At 42.2% G+C, this 18,223-nt stretch overlaps 1 protein-coding gene and 1 long non-coding RNA gene across 21 annotated transcripts in view; one reads left to right on the forward strand and one right to left on the reverse strand.

Annotated features, from left to right (window-relative positions):
• The window catches only part of LOC102080706 (uncharacterized), a 184,255-nt gene extending 181,501 nt beyond the window's left edge, over nucleotides 1-2,754 (reverse strand). For 10 of the 18 annotated variants that reach the window (XR_003221672.1, XR_003221674.1, XR_003221673.1 and 7 more), the window contains exons 1-2: nucleotides 2,470-2,596; nucleotides 1,930-2,020 (exon numbers count right to left, since the gene is read on the reverse strand). This is a non-coding gene — a long non-coding RNA (uncharacterized LOC102080706). Of the gene's footprint in view, nucleotides 1-1,924; nucleotides 2,021-2,433 lie in introns of all 18 variants that reach the window. The other 8 variants (XR_003221669.1, XR_002063355.2, XR_002063352.2 and 5 more) reach the window with 3 other exon arrangements.
• On the forward strand, nucleotides 2,038-10,850 carry slc35b3 (solute carrier family 35 member B3). Of its 3 annotated transcripts, XM_003443525.4 has the most exons (11): nucleotides 2,038-2,053; nucleotides 2,408-2,496; nucleotides 3,961-4,197; nucleotides 4,763-4,884; nucleotides 4,998-5,152; nucleotides 7,688-7,795; nucleotides 8,156-8,253; nucleotides 8,399-8,491; nucleotides 8,758-8,869; nucleotides 9,111-9,180; nucleotides 9,813-10,850. In XM_003443525.4, the coding sequence occupies exons 2-11, from the start codon at nucleotides 2,437-2,439 to the stop codon at nucleotides 9,961-9,963; spliced, it is 1,206 nt and encodes a 401-aa protein (XP_003443573.3). In that variant the 5' UTR covers nucleotides 2,038-2,053; nucleotides 2,408-2,436; the 3' UTR covers nucleotides 9,964-10,850. The 3 variants fall into 3 exon arrangements, with proteins under 3 accessions (XP_003443573.3, XP_013125803.1, XP_025766169.1); XM_013270349.3 differs by lacking the exons at nucleotides 2,038-2,053; nucleotides 2,408-2,496 and adding an exon at nucleotides 2,806-2,945; XM_025910384.1 differs by lacking the exons at nucleotides 2,038-2,053; nucleotides 2,408-2,496 and adding an exon at nucleotides 2,957-3,030.
• Nucleotides 10,851-18,223: the final 7,373 nt, after the last annotated feature.

Below are 18,223 nucleotides of genomic sequence, written 5' to 3' on the forward strand. Positions count from 1 at the left end.
GTTGTCTAGTCTAATTTCTATGGTCGATTTACAATATTAAGGTCGCACTCCCACATGAGCCTCCTGAAGATCGAATAATGTCCTTCCTGATCTGTACTGCAAGAGGCCATATTGGATCCAGATTTCACTAGTTCAAAAGTCATTTCATCCCCCCCCCTTCCCTCTCTCCCTGCTTTATTCCTCTGTCTCTCTCAAGCCTTCCCATTGCCTGCTTTATTTATTGCGGGTCCAGTGGTGTGGTACAAAGCCATTACCCGCGCATATGTACCTTTTTGAATAATCAATAAATAATTATTTTATTATTTAATAGGATCGTATGGGAAAAGGAAATGGGTTTTATTACATAAATCCATCATGCGAGATGAATGGTTGCACTTGTAAAGTTGGACGGGGGGAAGGAAAAGTGGTCGGACAGGCCTTCGCCTGTGCTCGACAACTGTGCATTGCTGAGTGCTTTTCTCCATGCCAGGTTGTAAATATGACATTTTTGTCTCTGTGGGACTGTCGATTGGAGTGTGCGGGGAATGGGATTGTAAATTCAGGGAGATTAATTAACCTTTTACATTTGCGATTCAGCCCTGCATCTTTTTCTGTATATTGTGACCCCTGTGAGCAGAGAGGTGAGAGACCTGGCCGCAGACAGCCCAGGGAGTGTCGACGGCTCATTCCAAATGAGTTATTAACAGAATTTTTTGAAAAGATGGAAAAATTGTAGCCCGGCCATTTAGTGTCATAAAGGCTGGGTTGGCGAGGCGGCAGGGGCCTCCCAGGGACAGGAGGCAATACCATTACAATCAAATCTGAGATGGAAGAGGGATTGAGCTGTCCATTCTGAATTTTTATATTGTCGGAGGGCTGGGGAGGAAATAATGCCATCCTGGAGTGTATTAACCTCTGGCTGGGGAAGGAGGACAGGGGGAGCGAGAGAGAGGGAGAGACAGAGAGAAAGGCAGAGGGAAGGATTTGAGATTGGACAGCAGGGAGAAAGGAAGGCTAGATGAGGGAGGAGGGAAATGAAGGGGCAAAAAAAAGAGCTTCATGCCTTATGCCGGGGAAACCAAAGAGGGAGAGGCAGGGATATGAGATGGCCAAGAGACAGAGCCAGAACAGAGGAGGTTGAGGAGGGAATAATGCAATAAGGGGAGGGAAGAGCAAAAGAACTGTGACGCAGAGCAAAGCTTATATGAACATGAAAGCACGGTGAAGGGAGAGAAGAGCTGATGGGAAAATATACTAGGATAAAGGTGGAAGACTGTTGGAATGGTGGAAAGAGGAAATGTAGAAAGTCAGGGAAAAAAAGTTGTTGAGGACAATAGAGAATGATTTGACTTGTGAGGCTGTCCTGCACGGTAACAATACTCATATGACACCTAAACATCAGAATGATTACTGCTACAGCTTCAGTATCTCCACCCTTGATACTTAAACTCCATCAAAAATTAACTTAATTCGTCCAGAATGATAGCAGAAAAATGTTTCTACAGTTAAATATCAAGTAAAGTATCAATAGCAAAAGTGTCGATGGTGGATGACATGCAATCTAAAAGTCCTGTGAGTATTTTTATAAAAAGCATGAACGTGTAAACTTAATGATGATCAGAGATCAAAATGAGGATGTAGGGTTGCCAGGTGTTGAGGGACAATTATGTCGGGTTGGGGAAAACTACTATGCTCTTTTTTAATGCTTTTTTTCAGTGGGTACAGTATGGAAAAGGGCAAACACCACGGTTCAAGTCACTTCTACTAAACGCTTTCCTTCAGACAGCTCAAGGCATTATGAAAGAGCTCCGCCTCCACAGCCTGACCCCTGGGGACAAATGCTGAACATGTTTCCTGATCTGAAGCACCTTTAATGCCTTAACTGGAGACCAAATTCCCCCCACCAGTGATGCTCCACTACATGCACTTTGGATCTGATTGATACCTTACCACAGAAGCTGATGTTTGCTCTCGCGAGCTTGCACAGCTGCGTGAAGCTGTCCGAACTAAACCTCCAGGGAGCGATGCAGGTGCAGGAACGCTGGAAGAAATGCACAAGGAGATGACCTTGAAGGTGATAGCGGACAAAATTAAATTATACTTAAAAAAAATTAAAATAAAATATAAACCTAGAAATTCTGCCATCTAACTGCAGTATTGGATGTAAAAAATTAAAAAAAAAAGTTTAAAAAAATTTTTAAAGTAAAAAAAAAAAGTAAAAGCAAGCAAAGTTAGGGGTGCAACATAGCATGACATCAAAATAATAAAACACCTCTAAAATATATTTGACTATCCTTTATCCTGGTTGACTTCAACTTTATATCGGTGCATGAATTGGCCCCTTTCAAAATAATAGTTTTATCATAAAAGTAAATTCTTAAAATTGAAAGTAAAATGAAAACTGACACCTCACACCGTCACTCGGCAGGATTAACCAGAAGAGCTTGTGTGTACCTGATGATGTGGACAGCGACAGGAACAGTACCCTACCTACTCATGATGGACTCCTCTACCCAGGTAAGCTAGCGTATTGCAGCCCGTCAGGTTTTTCTCGAAATAAATGAAGCTAATAATTCACTTCTGTTGTGTTTGCGCCGAATCGACACTACGGCACCGACCGATACATTTTTTGGTATTTTTACGGGGGCTAAAAACGTGAAACAAGCCACCTGCAGAAGCAGTGCCTGTCTCCTCTGACCAATGGCGGCGCAGTTCAGAGTTCGGAGCCGAGCGGAAGTTGTTGGCTGCTTGTAGCCTGCCATCCCTGCAAGTGCATGTAGCCTTTAGCAGGCTAGCACGCTTCTAAGCCCCTTTTTGGCCTTTTTGTCTCTGAGGACCAAAAACCTGAAAATGTTCGGAGTGTGCGAAAGATGAAGCCGAGCGAGTTGAGGGGAATGATTTTCACCGGTGTTGCCTCTGAAACTGGGGATAAGAGCACGTAAAGACACCCGGAAGTGTTGTTGAAGGTAACGAGCTTGCTATTGTAGCTTACTCTGGGTGAATGATAAAGCTATGTCAGGTGCGAAATGTGTGGCTAACAGCAAACGTGTGGTAAGATGACGTTAATAGCTGTGTCTTTAGATGATTAATCGTTGCTCTCTGATCAAATGACAGCCTCCATTCAGTATTCAGGGCGTTAGAAACGGGTTGCTTCGTAGCCTAGCTACCGTTACCGTCTATTTAAACAGGGGTAAGAAAAGTCCCTTTTTATAATGTTTTTTCATTTAGCACAGCTTTAATGTGGTGGATGCTTTAGTGAATGCTATTCAGTGGTTTTGCTCATGGCAGAATATCACTGACCACAACGTATACTGAGTGAATTTGAGTCAGAGTAGTGATCACTAGCAGTACTCATAGTTTAGAATGAAAAAATGAAAAGAAGTCCTTAAAAGCATATGGGGAATCAGTGACATTAATCTGTGCATGCTCAATAACGACTGCGCCTTAAGTATCAAAAATACTGCATCACTAAAACGTCGCCTGGTATTTTCGCTTAAGTGTTTACTCAAAGATCTCTTGTTTGCTTTGCACTGCCTGCAAGGACAGTTTGCATACTCAAATAATAGAGAATATGGCTTCATTTAGTCGCCTCATTTCAGCACAGTTCCCTTGGTGTAACGTGTTCAACAGGTCTTTCTCTTGATGGCACTGCCACTCTGGTTATTTTTTTTACTGTCATCATAAAAATGACCCAGTGAATGGTCACCATCTCTTACATGAGGTGATGAAAACTCAGCTCCAGGCTTAGTTTATCCGCCCCATCCTTCATTTTCTACTTTGCAATATTAGGTTAGCCTGCCTAATGCTAGTTTCTCAACTGCATGCAGTTTGAAGGGTGTATCAATCTGCATTTCGTATACACAGTAATGATGAAATGCCTCTCTGAGCTCTTTCCCTATCTTCTTATCAAAGCTGCAGTCTGTGCTTTATGCCGAAGCATCATAAAGGAGGAGCATCAAATCTTTCTTTATGTCCCCGCAGCTTCCAGCAGCCGCCGACACAATGAGTGCCAAATATGGCCTGGTGGGCTACAACAGTTCACGGAAGCACATTTCAATCTCCATCCCCTCGTCTACAGAGGTGATGTCACCTCATATAAAGTCTGTGGAGGAGCTGAGGGTTCTGGGGATCAACCTGAGCAGCTTAAGTGCACCCACACAGTTCTTTATTTGTGTGGCTGGAGTCTTCCTCTTTTACCTCGTGTATGGATACTTACAGGTAACGGGGATTACGATCCTTACTATACACACACATGTATAGTAATACAGTAAAAATCTCCAAAAGTTGATTCTGTTCATCTGGACGTAGCGTTTTGTGGGAGAAACGTTTCGTCACTCATCCAAGTGACTTCTTCAGTCTCAGCTGACTGCAGGTTTCCCCAATCTTATAAACAGTACATTTGCATAATGACTGAAACCAGCATAATTAATTGCATAATTAAGATTAAGGAACTGACCTCCCAGCCCATTGTTCCTTCAGTGGGCTGGTTTCAGTCATTATGCAAATGTACTGTTTATAAGATTGGGGAAACCTGCAGTTAGCTGAGACTGAAGAAGTCACTTGGATGAGTGATGAAACATTTCTCCCACCAAACGCTACGTCCAGATGAACAGAATCAACTTTTGGAGATTTACTTTCCTGGATGATTGAGAATGCATCAAGACGTTTTAAATACAGTAAAAACTCAGTAATTACATATGTTGTGAATATATTCATTAAATAAAACTGAGACAAGGCTCTTAAGGGTGTTTTGTTGTGTCTTTGTATTTGTCCCTCAATATAGGAGTTAATATTTTCTGTGGAAGGATTCAAACCCTTTGGTTGGTACCTCACTCTGGTCCAGTTTGGCTTCTACTCCATGTTTGGATTAGTAGAGCTTCAGCTCACACAGGATAAACGCAGAAGGTATGATAACAGATGATGCTTTGCCACCAGAAGACAGCCTTTACTGTAAAACACATTTTATGTCTGACCTTTTCTTCCTTGTTTTTTTTTTTTTTAATATTCATCTTCTCCAGGATACCAGGGAAGACCTATATGATTATAGCATTTTTAACGGTGGGCACTATGGGCCTGTCAAATACCTCTTTGGGCTACCTGAACTACCCTACACAGGTCATCTTCAAGTGCTGTAAACTCATCCCAGTCATGATTGGAGGAGTGTTTATACAAGGTCAGCTTCTTATGTTGATACATATTTACAGTGTGCGCATTGTGAGTATTTTGGTTGCTGCTCTGCAAAGTCTTCATCCTTGCTACTGGATGATCCACAGGCATCAGTATTGCAGCACTCTGTAGACTAATCCTTTGCCTTTCTCATTGTAAAATAATTTGAGGGGATTTCCTGTGTTATGTAAACTGTTCAACAAATTACAGGAACTACTTTTTGCATTTGGCTAGAGTCAGTATCACTACTGATGACATGAGACGATACCTTGACCCTAAAGAGGTTGTACAGTTAGTATAACTCCTCCAGGATGACACAGTAATACATTTGATTGCCACAATGTTTGCTATGTTTCCCAGCACAGTCTTAAAAGCATGGATGAGACAGTTACTTTAGGAGAGCTGAACATGACCGTAGAATATGATAACCCGTTAGCTGAACTGGTATCTGCTCCTTTGTGCTGGATGTTGTGTGCAGAGCTACAAAAAGTGACCTCCAGAAGGCCACTGGTGTGACCAAATAATCAGAAACAAATTTCATGAAATTGGCATGAGGGACTGACATCCTCTAGACACCTAGCTCTCTAGATGGGAGCAGAGAGCATGTACCTTGAGTACATGTGACAGATGTGAAAGGGTCTTGATTAGCTGTGGAGAACGTTATGGTGCCTGTTACATCGTGCAGCATGACTGGTTGGGTGGTGGGTCAGTGATGGTCTGGGGAGGCAAATCCATGGAGGGACACACAGACATCTACAGACCAGTGAGCGGCACCCTGGCTGCCATTAGGTATCAGGATAAAATCTTTGGACTATTAGTAGATTCTGTGTTGGTACAATGGGTGTTTTGGTCCTCTTGGTGCACAGCAATGCCTGGGCTCATGCAGTGAGAATTTATAGGCAGGTCGTGGAGGAGTAAGTAAGTGATAACATTGACGAATCTCACCTGACCTAAATCCAAGAGAACACCTCTGGGACATTATGTTTCTGTCCATCTTGTGCCGCCAAGTTGCACCTGAGATTGTCCAGGAGCTCAGTGATGCAATGGTTCACATCTGGGAGGGGATCCCCCCCAGGACACCATCCTTCATCTCCATTAGCAGCATTCCCGATATTGTCAGGGATACATACAAGCACATGGGGGCTCCTTTTATTCCTAACACATTATCCAGTCCTATCAGTATTATTTTTTTCCCCACTGGGATTTGGTTTGTTTTCAAAGTGTTCCTTTAACTTTTTTGAGTCTGTATTTATTTAGTGTGGTATTTGTTTTATGGGTTGGCATATAAAAGCTTAATTGGTCTACTTCAAATGTAAATCAACAGTTAGGGTCAGCTTAAAGGTTCCTGTTTTCAGGAGTTCCCCTCACAGCATGCATCTGTTACTGTAATCTCGTAAGTTTTCATCATTTCAACAAAACTGTAATCGTACATGTAGCTCAAATCTGTTGGCACATGAGGTAACAGTCTTTTCAAAATAACTGAAAATGAAGATTTTTTTTATTATTCAGAATATAATAAAAGTGAATGTTACATCATCATTTACAGGGGGGAAAAAGTAGATTCATTTTTTTCACCTCATTTCATTCATCACGTTTCCTTTGAAGCAGTGACCACCTTTCAACTTTCAGTGCATCCTTTTCATCCGCGTCTGTTGTTTTCTGTCGTGAGGGCCCGATCGGCAGTACGTGCAGTTTCTTCCCCACTCTTACTTCTGTCTGTCCTTTCATCCTCACACTGGCCTTCACAAGGTTCCACGTCCTGAACGTGAGAAGGGTTTTGTGCATGTTTTTTATTTCTTTATTTTTTTCACCCACCTCCTTGCGTCTCTCTCTGGATGAATAGATGTGAGGACCACAGTCCCTCAAGGGGGTCGAGTGGAAAACAGAATTTGTTCACTCCAAATGCAAAGAGGAAAGAAAGTGGGAGAGAGGGATGGATGAACGGATGGATGGAGGGATGGAGGGAGGGGTGTGGGGGTGCATCTGATGTGAGGCCCTTCAAAGACGAGTCAGGGAATCAAAGCCGACCACAACCTGATGCCACGTCCCCCTGTCAACCTCAAGGCATCCATCCGTCAGCCTGTTTTTGAAAGACTCCTTCATCCTGTTGTTTTATTTCCCCCCTCGTTTTTTTTCATTTTCACAGTTTTTTTCCTTCTTCATTGTTGCATGCACAGCCCAAGAAACTTTGAGTTGTGAACAATATCCGTTGCAAAAACTTTCCTTAGTGATGTTTTTTTACTTCAGTCCAATGTCAACTTCTGTTTATTAAAGGTGGGTCGTCATCTTTCAAAGATTTCTTTTTAAGCTGTGCTTGAGGGGAAACTCTCTCAGTTTGGTTTATTGTGCCTGGGATGTTTTAGAGTGTTACACATATCATACATTAAAGTGTAGATTTCATGCTGGTGTAGTTTTAAAAACTTTGCCTGATTTTTTTTTTTTTTGTGGGTGATGACTAAAAGAAATGGTTTTAGATTTAAAGCTTGAAAAATAAAAATATAAGATATTTTAATTAATGTTTTCCTCCATCTTTATGTCCCAGGTAAACGCTATAATGTGGCTGATGTGTCTGCTGCTCTCTGCATGAGTCTGGGACTCATCTGGTTTACCCTAGCAGACAGCAAAGTGGCCCCCAACTTCAATGTCACAGGTATTTCCTTTGAGATCCACCTGCAAACTCAGATGGGTTTCGAACAGAGGCTCCTATACAAATGCAGAGATGTTGGATGAGTACATTAAAGACACTGTATATATGACTGCACATCTTCATAATGTAGCTGCTGACATCTGTCACAGGTTCTTTCCCTTTTACTCTTTGATCGGTGAATTGTGGCTGGAAACTTTTATTTTAGTGCATAAACTGTCTACTTGTGCTCCATGAACTTCTAGAATAATATTAAAATATATTTAGTTAAAGCACCTTGAGGCAACTGTTTGAAATTGAGTAGTTTGCTAATGTTTCCCCTTCTTCGCCCTGAATGGTTACATGTGCGTGTTTCTATGCACGCAGGTGTCCTTCTCATCTCCCTGGCACTGTGTGCAGATGCTGCCATTGGAAACGTGCAAGAGAAAGCCATGAAACTCCATAACGGCTCCAACTCTGAAATGGTACACTAGTGAAATAATATAAATCCAAAGGCATTTTGATAGGATCACACATTGTTGGAGAAAAATCCAGAGTGCTTTGGTAGACGGTGTGATTGAAAGCACTTCTGTTCTATGTTGTGGTAATGCTGCATTTTGTCGCTCACAGGTGCTGTACTCATACTCCATTGGTTTTGTCTACATACTGGTGGGCCTGCTGTGTGTTGGTGGGCTGGGACCGGCCGTAGCATTCTGCTCAGAGGTGAATATACCTGAAGATGATGTGATTACACATTCCTGGCTTTTAGTGGGGTTGTTTGCTTTATGTTTTCAACTGTTAGCATTGAAAGGAATGTGAAATCAGATCCTTTTGGGACTAATGTGTGAGGATGCTGTTTTTTATATTTCAGCTTTAACCTTGTAGATTGGAGATGTTATGATGTTTTCCAGTAGCACAGGGTTGCAGTTTTTAGTGTTTTTTCATCTGGACCCTGTTCGTTTATCTGTTCTCCACTCTTTCCTTCTCAGCATCCTGTGAAGACATATGGTTACGCGTTCTTCTTCTCTCTTACGGGTTATTTTGGGATCTCCTTTGTGCTGGCCTTAATCAAGCTCTTTGGGGCTTTGGTTGCTGTAACAGGTCAGAGTCGCAGTTTATGAAGTTTTCCTCAGAATTGTTTTACCTCGTGTGAAAACAGCATTGTTGGCATAAACAGCAAATAGTCATATTTCAGTCAGCCACACAATTATATACATAAAAAAATTACCACTATCTTAACCCAGGATGTTTGTCTTTTCTTAGTCATATTTTAAAAGTAATTAAGTAAAGAAATGTAACGAGTGTCACTGATGGTAACGCATCTGTGTGGGTTTCTGTGCAGTGACCACTGGGAGGAAGGCCATGACTATCGTACTTTCCTTCATGTTCTTTGCAAAACCCTTCACTTTCCAGTAAGTACCACCACCTTTTGACTTAAAACACTTTGCTCCTAGTTTAAAGTAAGTCTACAGTGTGACCGCTGACCCCCTCTTTTGACTAATAAAAAACTTGATCTGGCTTCTCTGCCCCTGGTTTTTATGTCCTCAGTCCATTTGCAGACCTCGAGCTTTCCTCCGCCCCTTCAGTTTGTCCTTCCCTCTTTTGTTCACCCTCTCACTCGCCCTCTGCACTGTCAGAGAGTGAATCCGCTGCTCTGTTGTTCAGTGACTCTTGAAAACTGTGTGTGTGTATCACGAAACAGAAAAACTTTTGTGTGTCATCGCAGCCAAATTTATTTTCCCTCCAGCTGGTGTGTGCCCTCACCCTTAACTGGACTCAGTCCCTCTTTATGGCAACAGCTAACACTTTTTAAAACCAAAAGACTGCAGTACTACTGTGTGTTATCAGTAAATGCAGATTGCAATAAATGCAGTGTTGCTCATTAGGACACACTATGTCCTCGCATTTCTGTGGAAAGCAGATATTTATCCATTTATTAACCTTTTACATCATTCAGTTGAAGCCACAAACTTCTCGGGGCGTCTGAAGTCTTCCCACATTAGTTGTATAAAACATCTAACCTCTCCGTCTTTGCCCTCATCAGGTACATCTGGGGCGGCCTTCTGGTGCTCTTTGGAATTTTTTTGAATGTTTACAGTAAAAACAAGGACAAAATGAAGCTTCCCTCCATCAAGGACCTCAGGAGCTGGCTGCTGGCGGGAAAGAAAGTCCGATTTCTTTCACAAAACGTGTAGGAGACACTCAGAGGTTCGGTGGAAGTCCTGTGCCGACAGACCGCTTCTCTCTGCTACTTCCGGGATGAAATACCCACAAGATGTGCTGAAGCATATGCCGGGCCTCATCACCACTAATGTTGAGCCAAAGATGGGCACACAGGGTTCGACCTCCAATCAGCCTTACAGACAGCTGATAATAATCAAACTGTGGGAGAGGGAGTCGCTGTATTCCATCTGCGTACCAGGACACGGCTGGTTAACCGAAGTGGCACTGTCTGCAGGAAAATGAAGGAACTGCGTTTTAAAAGGGGATCAATGCCTAGTGGGATCTTGTGAAGCAATGCTTCAAAGCCCCACTGAAACTTTTTTTTCCAATGTGTTGTACAACACTGAGGACATGCAGTATGAGACTTTCTAAAGGGAAGCCAGCTCGTTAGCTCACCAAATTGCACAGTTTTGCACTGGAATTGAGTGAAACACTTAAACCCTCGAGTGGTTGGAGCAAAAATTACAAAATGTTTGAAAGAACGAGTACAGAGATACGTGGCAATCTGTACCATGTGTGAAATTACTGTCACCCATCTTAAAATCATGCATATTGATTTTTTTAAAAGTATATTTGCCCCTGCATGTGCCAGAAAGATGGAAGAAAATGTTGTTTTTCAGGACTTTTGTCTTTATAAAAGTGGCTTTCATAAGTTTATTTGGTTGGTTTGGGGTTTTGGGGGTAATCCATATGTCACTCGAACCTTAATTCATAATGTGTGTTATGTGCGATGGTCACATTTTTGGGAATACAGAGTCAGTCGCTCCTGGACATCAACAGCTGCCATAATTTGCTAACCATACGTTTGGGTCAAAGGTTACAGCTCTTTTTACAATAAAATATGTATTTAGTAATTACAGTGGTGGTGTTTTCTTTTCTTTTTTTGTCAGCCAGCCCTTATTCTCTCCTTTTGCACCGCTTGAGAGAAGAGTTGAAATGTTGCCAAAATGTGTGTGTGTTTATCCATCCAGTGGCCTTGGGCGTGTTTGATTAGGAGTCCTGAAAAGAGAGAGCACTGCTAGACGGAAAATAAACAGCAGTCTTCACAGCGCTGAGGCCGTCCTATTCATTTGGATCCATCCTGTGTGTGTGTGTGTGTGTGTGTGTGTCACATAAATACCAATTCAGTTTGTCTAAATGATGGCATGATAAAGCTCACACCTGGTTCTTCCTCAGGCAAACCGCTGCTTCCCCTGCAGGGCTATTAAAGCATTTTTGGTTTGGATTTATAACCGGCTTTATTTTTTCCTCTTGTGGTTAAAAAGATTACTTGACTGACATTAGTGCGACTGCCAGTACATTCAGGACAGTGGTGTACTGTTCTTTTTCACACATTCATACAAACACACACCCGTCTCTCTGAATCTCTGGTTTTAGCTTCGTATCTGTGCATCTGGTTTTAATCCAGATTCGGTATCCAGTCATCACCCCGGAGATCTGTGCTCGTCGGGTCTTATTCACTCAGTATCGTGCTTTTAGCCCCGCTTAACCGCACGGCTCTTTTGATGTAAAGCACTGGATGATGTGAACAATGCTGGTGTCTGTCAGCGTTGTGGAAATATTGTGAGGCAAGTGTATCCTTTCATAGAGGTTTTATCATACCCTCTTCTGCACCTGCTCACTTTCATTGTGCTCCAGACAGGCTCCAAGGAGCTTGACGTTTTTCAGGCCTCATTCAGAACAAATAGACCTCTACAGTTTTCACAGTTAACGTGTCGGCTTTTAGTCTAACAATCAAGTCTGTGCAAACTTTACAAAGTGGTTAGACAAAGCAGTTGGACTGAGGATCATCCATCCGATCAGATGTTTCCCTCTCGTTTAAAAGAATTGCGCTGTAGTAGTGCTCATTTTGTCGCCAGTGTCTGTAGTGAAACCGTGGCCGCGGCGGTGTTTTAAGTAGCCTACGAACACGGTGAAAATGTTTGAGAAGTCTTCTGTCCCTCATTATCATTTTGTGTTGTACGCGCGTGTCTCCGGCGTGCTGTGAAATGACGGAGACTTGCCAGCTCAGCAGGAGACGGGCTGAGTGTGGCTCTCTCTGTGATCCTAATAGAGGTCCCGATATTACAGTCTCACTTCCAGGCGGGAAACCTAACGCTGGGCCAATTAGTAATTTGGTATTTCATAAAACTTGGCAGCTTGTGTGTGATGACAAACTGACAGAGATCTTCCCTCCTCCGGGGAACCTTTGGTAGTGCAGCAGCACACACACACACACACACACAGAGGACTGCTAAGTTTTCTTCTACAGCGAAATGGCAAGTGTTGCGCAGATTGAGAGCACATAACTCAATTGGAAAGAGAAAATTACTTTGGATGCTTTCTTGTTTGGCTGTAGATTTGAGTTTCACACAGGCAAGAAAATTGGAGAAAAAAAAAGATGTTTTTTTTCCTTTTCTTTCTTTTTTTTAAAGCCCGCCTTGCTTTAATACTGTCTTTGTATGATTGATGGGCAGCGAAACAGTCCATTAGAGGTTGAGGGGTCATGTTACGGGTTAAAAACATTAGTTTGCCATTACATACATTCGATGCGCGGCGTACAGAACTGCTTTATCGCTATGGGAAAGGCTATTCTCCTCCAGCTCCCTGAAAGGTCATTATGGGATGGGAAAGCCCAGTTGACCCAAGGCAAAGTACATCATTTGTCTTTTAGCACCGAGAGAACACACCTAACGAAGCCGGCTGACCCCTGTTAGAACGGTTAGGTTTTTTGCCATTTTTCAAAGCCACAGAGGAATTTGCCATCCACCGAAGTCAGCTATTTTATTTTAACTCGTGTACTTTTGCGTTATTTTGTTGTGCTGTCTAGTAATAAGTGAGTTTAGGTGGTTAGTTTTTCTTTAAACGTTGACAGGCTGTTTGAAATTCTAAATTTAAAGCAAACATCCAAGAACAGGAAACCATTTCATTGTAAGATAAATGCAGCTGCACTCATATGGGATAGCGCTCTTTTGTCTTTTTTTTTCTATCCTTTACCCATTTCTTGTTCTTCATTTTACACCCCACACTTCCCAGCACACACACAGACACCTGCTAACACACACCATCCAACCAACCTCTGCTCTCACACGGCTGAGGCCCTTCCTAATAAATAATGGGAGGTGTCCGCAGCTCATCATTCCCGCAAATAGGCTGCTATATAATATGCGGTCCACCTCAGATAGGTTGCTATATAATATGTGGTCAGACCGCGGATGGCCACATAGGGAGCGCTGGCAGAGCCATTCATTATGGGTGCTATGTGTCAGTGAGGGCAGTAAGGTGGCGAAGTGAGGGATATGCAGCTGCCCTCACACTGCTATTCACACACAGACACACACCAGATGACACAGTCCCTGTCACCCTGGGTTTAATGGGACACACACTCCCATTGTGTGTTATGCCTCTTTTAAAACATGAGAACAACCTGAGGTGGAATAGGCCCTTTTCACAGGAGTCATTCTAAGTCTTATCAGGGTTAGCAGGGTAAACATGGGCGTAACTGGTAAAATGAATCAGTGGCTGCTGTGACAAGGGCCTGAATAACAGCAGTGTAACCAGATGATATGAAGATGAGATAATATTGAAACTAAAATTTATGGATTTGTAAAAGAAAAATGTATTTTTTAAGGAAACAGTTTAGCATTCGGGGAAACTTTGGGGAAGCATATTCTGCTAATAGCGCTCGTGATTGGTAAATAGACTGGCACTTATGTAGTGTCTTTCTACTCAGTTGAATAATCAAAGTGCTTTCTTACTGCAAGTCACATTCACACAGTCATGCACACACATGCATTCAGACAGCATTCATATATCCATGCCTACGCACTTTCTAACATTCACACATACTCAGGCTCCGATGGACACCACGGGGGCAACTTGGGGTTCAAGTACCTTGCCCAAGAAAACTTGGGCACGCACACCCAAGGAATCACCAACCATCTGATTGAATATGAAGCATGAATATGAAGCTACAACTAGTAACTAGCTAGCAAGAGTCTGCCCAAACTTAAAAAAGTGAACTATCAGCACCTTAATGTATAAGAACTTAGACAGTAGATGTGGAATGCAAAGCATGCCTGAAGCTTCATATTATTTCAGTGCATTTCCACAACCTCACGTAGGATTATGTTACTATTTCTGGAAGAACACGCAGTACTTTCCTGTTTTGTCATCAGTGTGAGGTTGCCACAAAGCAGTGGAGTTTTTTTTTTCCCTTAATGCGTTTTCAAGGTGCTGTAAGGCAGATATTATCACCTTTGGACGGAGCTGACTAGCTGTTACTGCTCTTTGTGCTAAGCTGACCAGCTGCTGGCTGTAGCTGAAACATAGCCCCAAGGCTGATTCTCAGTAAAAGACCAAATTACATCTCCAAAATTCAAACTTCTGCGCCGAATTAGAAATTTAAATGAGCCGAGGTTCGTTTAATAGCTTTCCCCCTTTTCTTAGGCCTTCTTTCTGTCGTTCTCTCCCGTCTCCTCCTGATGCTCTCATTTCTTCTCTCATTATGTATCTTCTCTTTCCTTTCATTACCTTCCTTCACTCCACCTCCACCTCCCCACCTTTTCCTCCCTCTTTTCCTTCACTCTCCACAACAGCCTTGCTTCACACCTCTTCATCCTCCTACCTCAGACTCATTACACCCCACCCACCCGTACCAGCCAGCGCAAGAAGCTCTCCTCATATAATATGATGGCCATCTGCTAGGCTGAGCCATGCTTCTCAAAAAGCCCCAGGGCTGGATGTTTATCTGTCGTCCCCCTCGCAAACTCCTTTAAGGATGCGAAACATATCAGCAATCATCGCAGCTACAATTAGCACAGGTGCTCCTGAGCTGTAAAGTGATCAGGAGAAATGGGAGGAAACATAATTGAAGTGGATTAGAGCAGAGAAGTGGGAGGGAAAAAATGAAATAAAAATTCTGGAGGCTTGGACAGCAGCCCCCTTTTTTCTATACTGCTGTTTGAAATTCACTGTGCTGTGATTAAAATTGGTGCAGAGCGGCGGTGGAAGTCCTGGCAAGGAGTTTTGGTATTTAACAGCTGTCTAGTGTTTTTCTAGCCCACTGTTTTCTCAAATGTGGTCCTGTCACGTTGAAATATGGAGCTGGAGAGCGTGCTGGTGCCTTCTATAACCGAGATCGTGACTTTTTATGCATGAACTGCGTGTATTTTTTTTTTATCGTTTTACCTAAGGAGCTTGACAGGACTGTGCGTGTGTGTGTTACTCGTAAGAGTCTGACAAACCAAGCCTTCTTCTTGTCTTCATCTGCTGAAACATGGCAGCAAACATTTGCGCACACGCTTACAAAACCGTACTGTACGGCGCGCACACGCACACACTCGCGCACACACCATTTTGGTTGCTCAAGCACGGTCGAAATATTCCACAGCAGTCACTCATGAAGAGAAATTCTTAATAATAAATATCCAGCCAATAATGAATGTGCTGCTGGCTGCAGTTGTCTTGGGGGCATAATATCTAATTTCCTCCCAATGTTTCATATCCCTACTCCTGCATGTCGACACAGTCCATCATTACACCCCAATGCAGGTTCCTATCACTTTTATTTATTTTTCAAATCAATATATAAATCAAAGCCTGGACAGATGAGATCCAATAAATTACAGAGTGCCGGACAAATGCAGAATGTTAACTGTGTGCCAGGAGAGGAGATTCCCATGGGTGCTGCCTGCTGCTGGTCTGTGTTGTGTGCTACAGCGAAATCTACTAAATGTCATATTAAATCACAGCTAACTTGAATATTACTCAGCGCTGTTTTTAATACAGGTGGAAAAACTCCTCCAAGGCCTTACGTGAATAAGTTTTGTGAAATTTCTTCCATCTGTTCTTATGATCTTTATATTTTATCTCATATCTTATTGAGTTAGTTATTTTATTTTTGCTAAAATAAAAAAAAATTAAGGATTAGACAAGCAAGTCACTGATGCTCCCTGAGGTTTGGGAGCAGTAGCGGAAACTGAGCCGCAGTGTAGCATTTGCAGCTGAATTGCCCAGTGAGGATCGATACCATTTTGCATCCCGAACCGTCAGGCATTCGCTTAAATTTAACTGGGGGGATGCAAAACAGAGCAGCATAGTGATGATCCTCAGTACATCAGCCACAGCGTGAGTCACCTCCTCCTGGTCCAAGCTCAGCCACATGGAAAAACAGGAGGGTTAGTGTGAGAAGAGGACGAAATGGGGGCAAGTGCCCAGTGAAACAGAGCATAGAGAACAGTGGAGAAGACTCGCCTGCCCCATAAACCTCCGGCTGCCATGCTGAATTGTCACTGAAGACTCGCTTAGGTGCAGGGGGCTCACCAGTCAGCTGGGGTATAGACCCATAACATGAAGGGCGGGCTCACAAGACACACACACACAGACTCAGAGCTATACCTGAGTGTAGCAATCTTCGCTATCAGCAGGGAATATGCTGCCATCAGGCCCCATAACATCAGAGCACACCTCGGCACTGACACCGCATGACATGCATATGTGCGGAGGCAGCATGAGGCGATGCCGGGCCAGGCAGCAGCGGGGGTTTGAAGGAGATTCCCACTGACAGTGGTCCAGTAGAGGGGGATGGGGATCCCCACTACAAAGGAAAACGCGAAGCCACATAGGAATTAAGAATGAGAAAGAAAGGCTGATTTAATAGTTCCCTATAAATACATACCTCTAATATATAGCCGCTTCACTGTTGAAAAAAGATATATATACAAAATACTTAATGTCGAGAATATTAATCATCAGCTCTAACAATAGAAACAGACCTCATGAGTCCATTACAAGAGATGGAAAACTGCAACAAATGCTTATTTTTCATTATTTATTTTCTGTTAATGTTTTAATTGTTTTCACAGTTGGTTAGCTTAATCATTTGATCTATCACACCAGAGTCTCAGAAATTCCCGTGCCATCCTGTTAATTTCCTGTCTTGCTAGGCCCTACTGTTAGCTCTAAAGCTAAAGACAATATAATTATTATATAATAATAATAATATATATGTATATATTATCTATCTATCTATATATATATATATATATATATATATATATATATAACTATTACATGAATTTAAACAAATCCTCAGATGGTCCAGAGGCTTGAACTAGAAAAAAAAGGAAAATTGTCACTGTTACTTTATGCCTCAGTCGCTCAATCTGATATCCCCATGTTGGTGGTGTTTCTGGATCAACATTGTAACTGTCCAATCACGTAGTTGTGACGTCCTAGCGTTGGAATGTGGCTGCAAAAGAAAGAAATGCTTTTGTTTATTTAAAATTCTTTTCTGGAAGTGTTTTCTTTATTAATTTAAGATAATAAATTTATCAGCAAGTTACTCATTTTGGCTTGCTAGTAGCATTAGCTAACTTAATGGCTAATGCTAACTGATTTCTCGGACGATGTGACTGGTCAGTTGCGATGCTGATCCTGGACTAACATTGTTATGATGTCAGAACAACACCAACACAGGGATCTTCAATCTGCAAGGCTAATCAGTGCTATAAGGGTCTTGTAGGAATACTCAAATACACGAATACTCTTCAACTGATGTGTAATTTATTTACAGTGTCCACAGGTGACAAGACAGATCAGGATGGTGTTTTATGGCAAACAAAAGAAAAAGACAAGTTAAAAAAAAATTAAAAACTGTTTAAAACAAACATAAGTCAACTCAACAGTCAGCTGAGACAAAACCCAAGGCTAGGCCCATTGTTACTGGACAACCAGCTACTGGGCAACTAGCCAGCACTTCAACCTTGCAGTACCGCCCCTGTCTCTTCATTATAAAAGCTTTAGCTACTCCTATCAAAACAAAGCATGAAAAATACAAAAGTTATCCTAAGATGCTCGATAAAGATTATTTGAAGGAAACAGCAATCAGCTCCCATTCCCCACTTTTCAACCACACGTTGAACTCCCAACCCCTCCCACTAAAAAAAGGTTTGGAATTCTTCACTTCCTTTTCACCAAGATGGTGCCAACATAAAGCAGAGCGTCGAGCCCTCTGACACTACAGTAATGCTGATAATAGACATTAATTTGCAAAAATATAGGGCTTTGAAAGAGTGGGTCCTGTGTAGTTACTTTATAGTATGAAAATCATGAAAATAATCTCAAATAAATTCACATGGATTTAACTTGGTGTAGCTAAGATTTGAGGGAAATCAGTGAAGGAATAGTCAGGGTACTCTGCAATACACCAATTTTCATATCAATTTTAATAAAATAAACATACAGCCAGTA

The sequence above is a fragment of the Oreochromis niloticus genome, linkage group LG9 (genome assembly GCF_001858045.2).
Source record: "Oreochromis niloticus isolate F11D_XX linkage group LG9, O_niloticus_UMD_NMBU, whole genome shotgun sequence".
Classification (NCBI taxonomy): domain Eukaryota; kingdom Metazoa; phylum Chordata; class Actinopteri; order Cichliformes; family Cichlidae; genus Oreochromis; species Oreochromis niloticus.

Excerpts from the sequence above, each read along its gene's own strand:
- slc35b3 (XM_003443525.4), top strand. The coding sequence starts at position 2,437 with ATGATGTGGACAGCGACAGGAACAGTACCCTACCTACTCATGATGGAC. Across the intron at positions 5,153-7,687 it reads TGGAGGAGTGTTTATACAAG|GTAAACGCTATAATGTGGCT; the intron begins GTCAGCTTCTTA and ends TTTATGTCCCAG. Across the intron at positions 8,870-9,110 it reads GGCTTTGGTTGCTGTAACAG|TGACCACTGGGAGGAAGGCC; the intron begins GTCAGAGTCGCA and ends GTTTCTGTGCAG.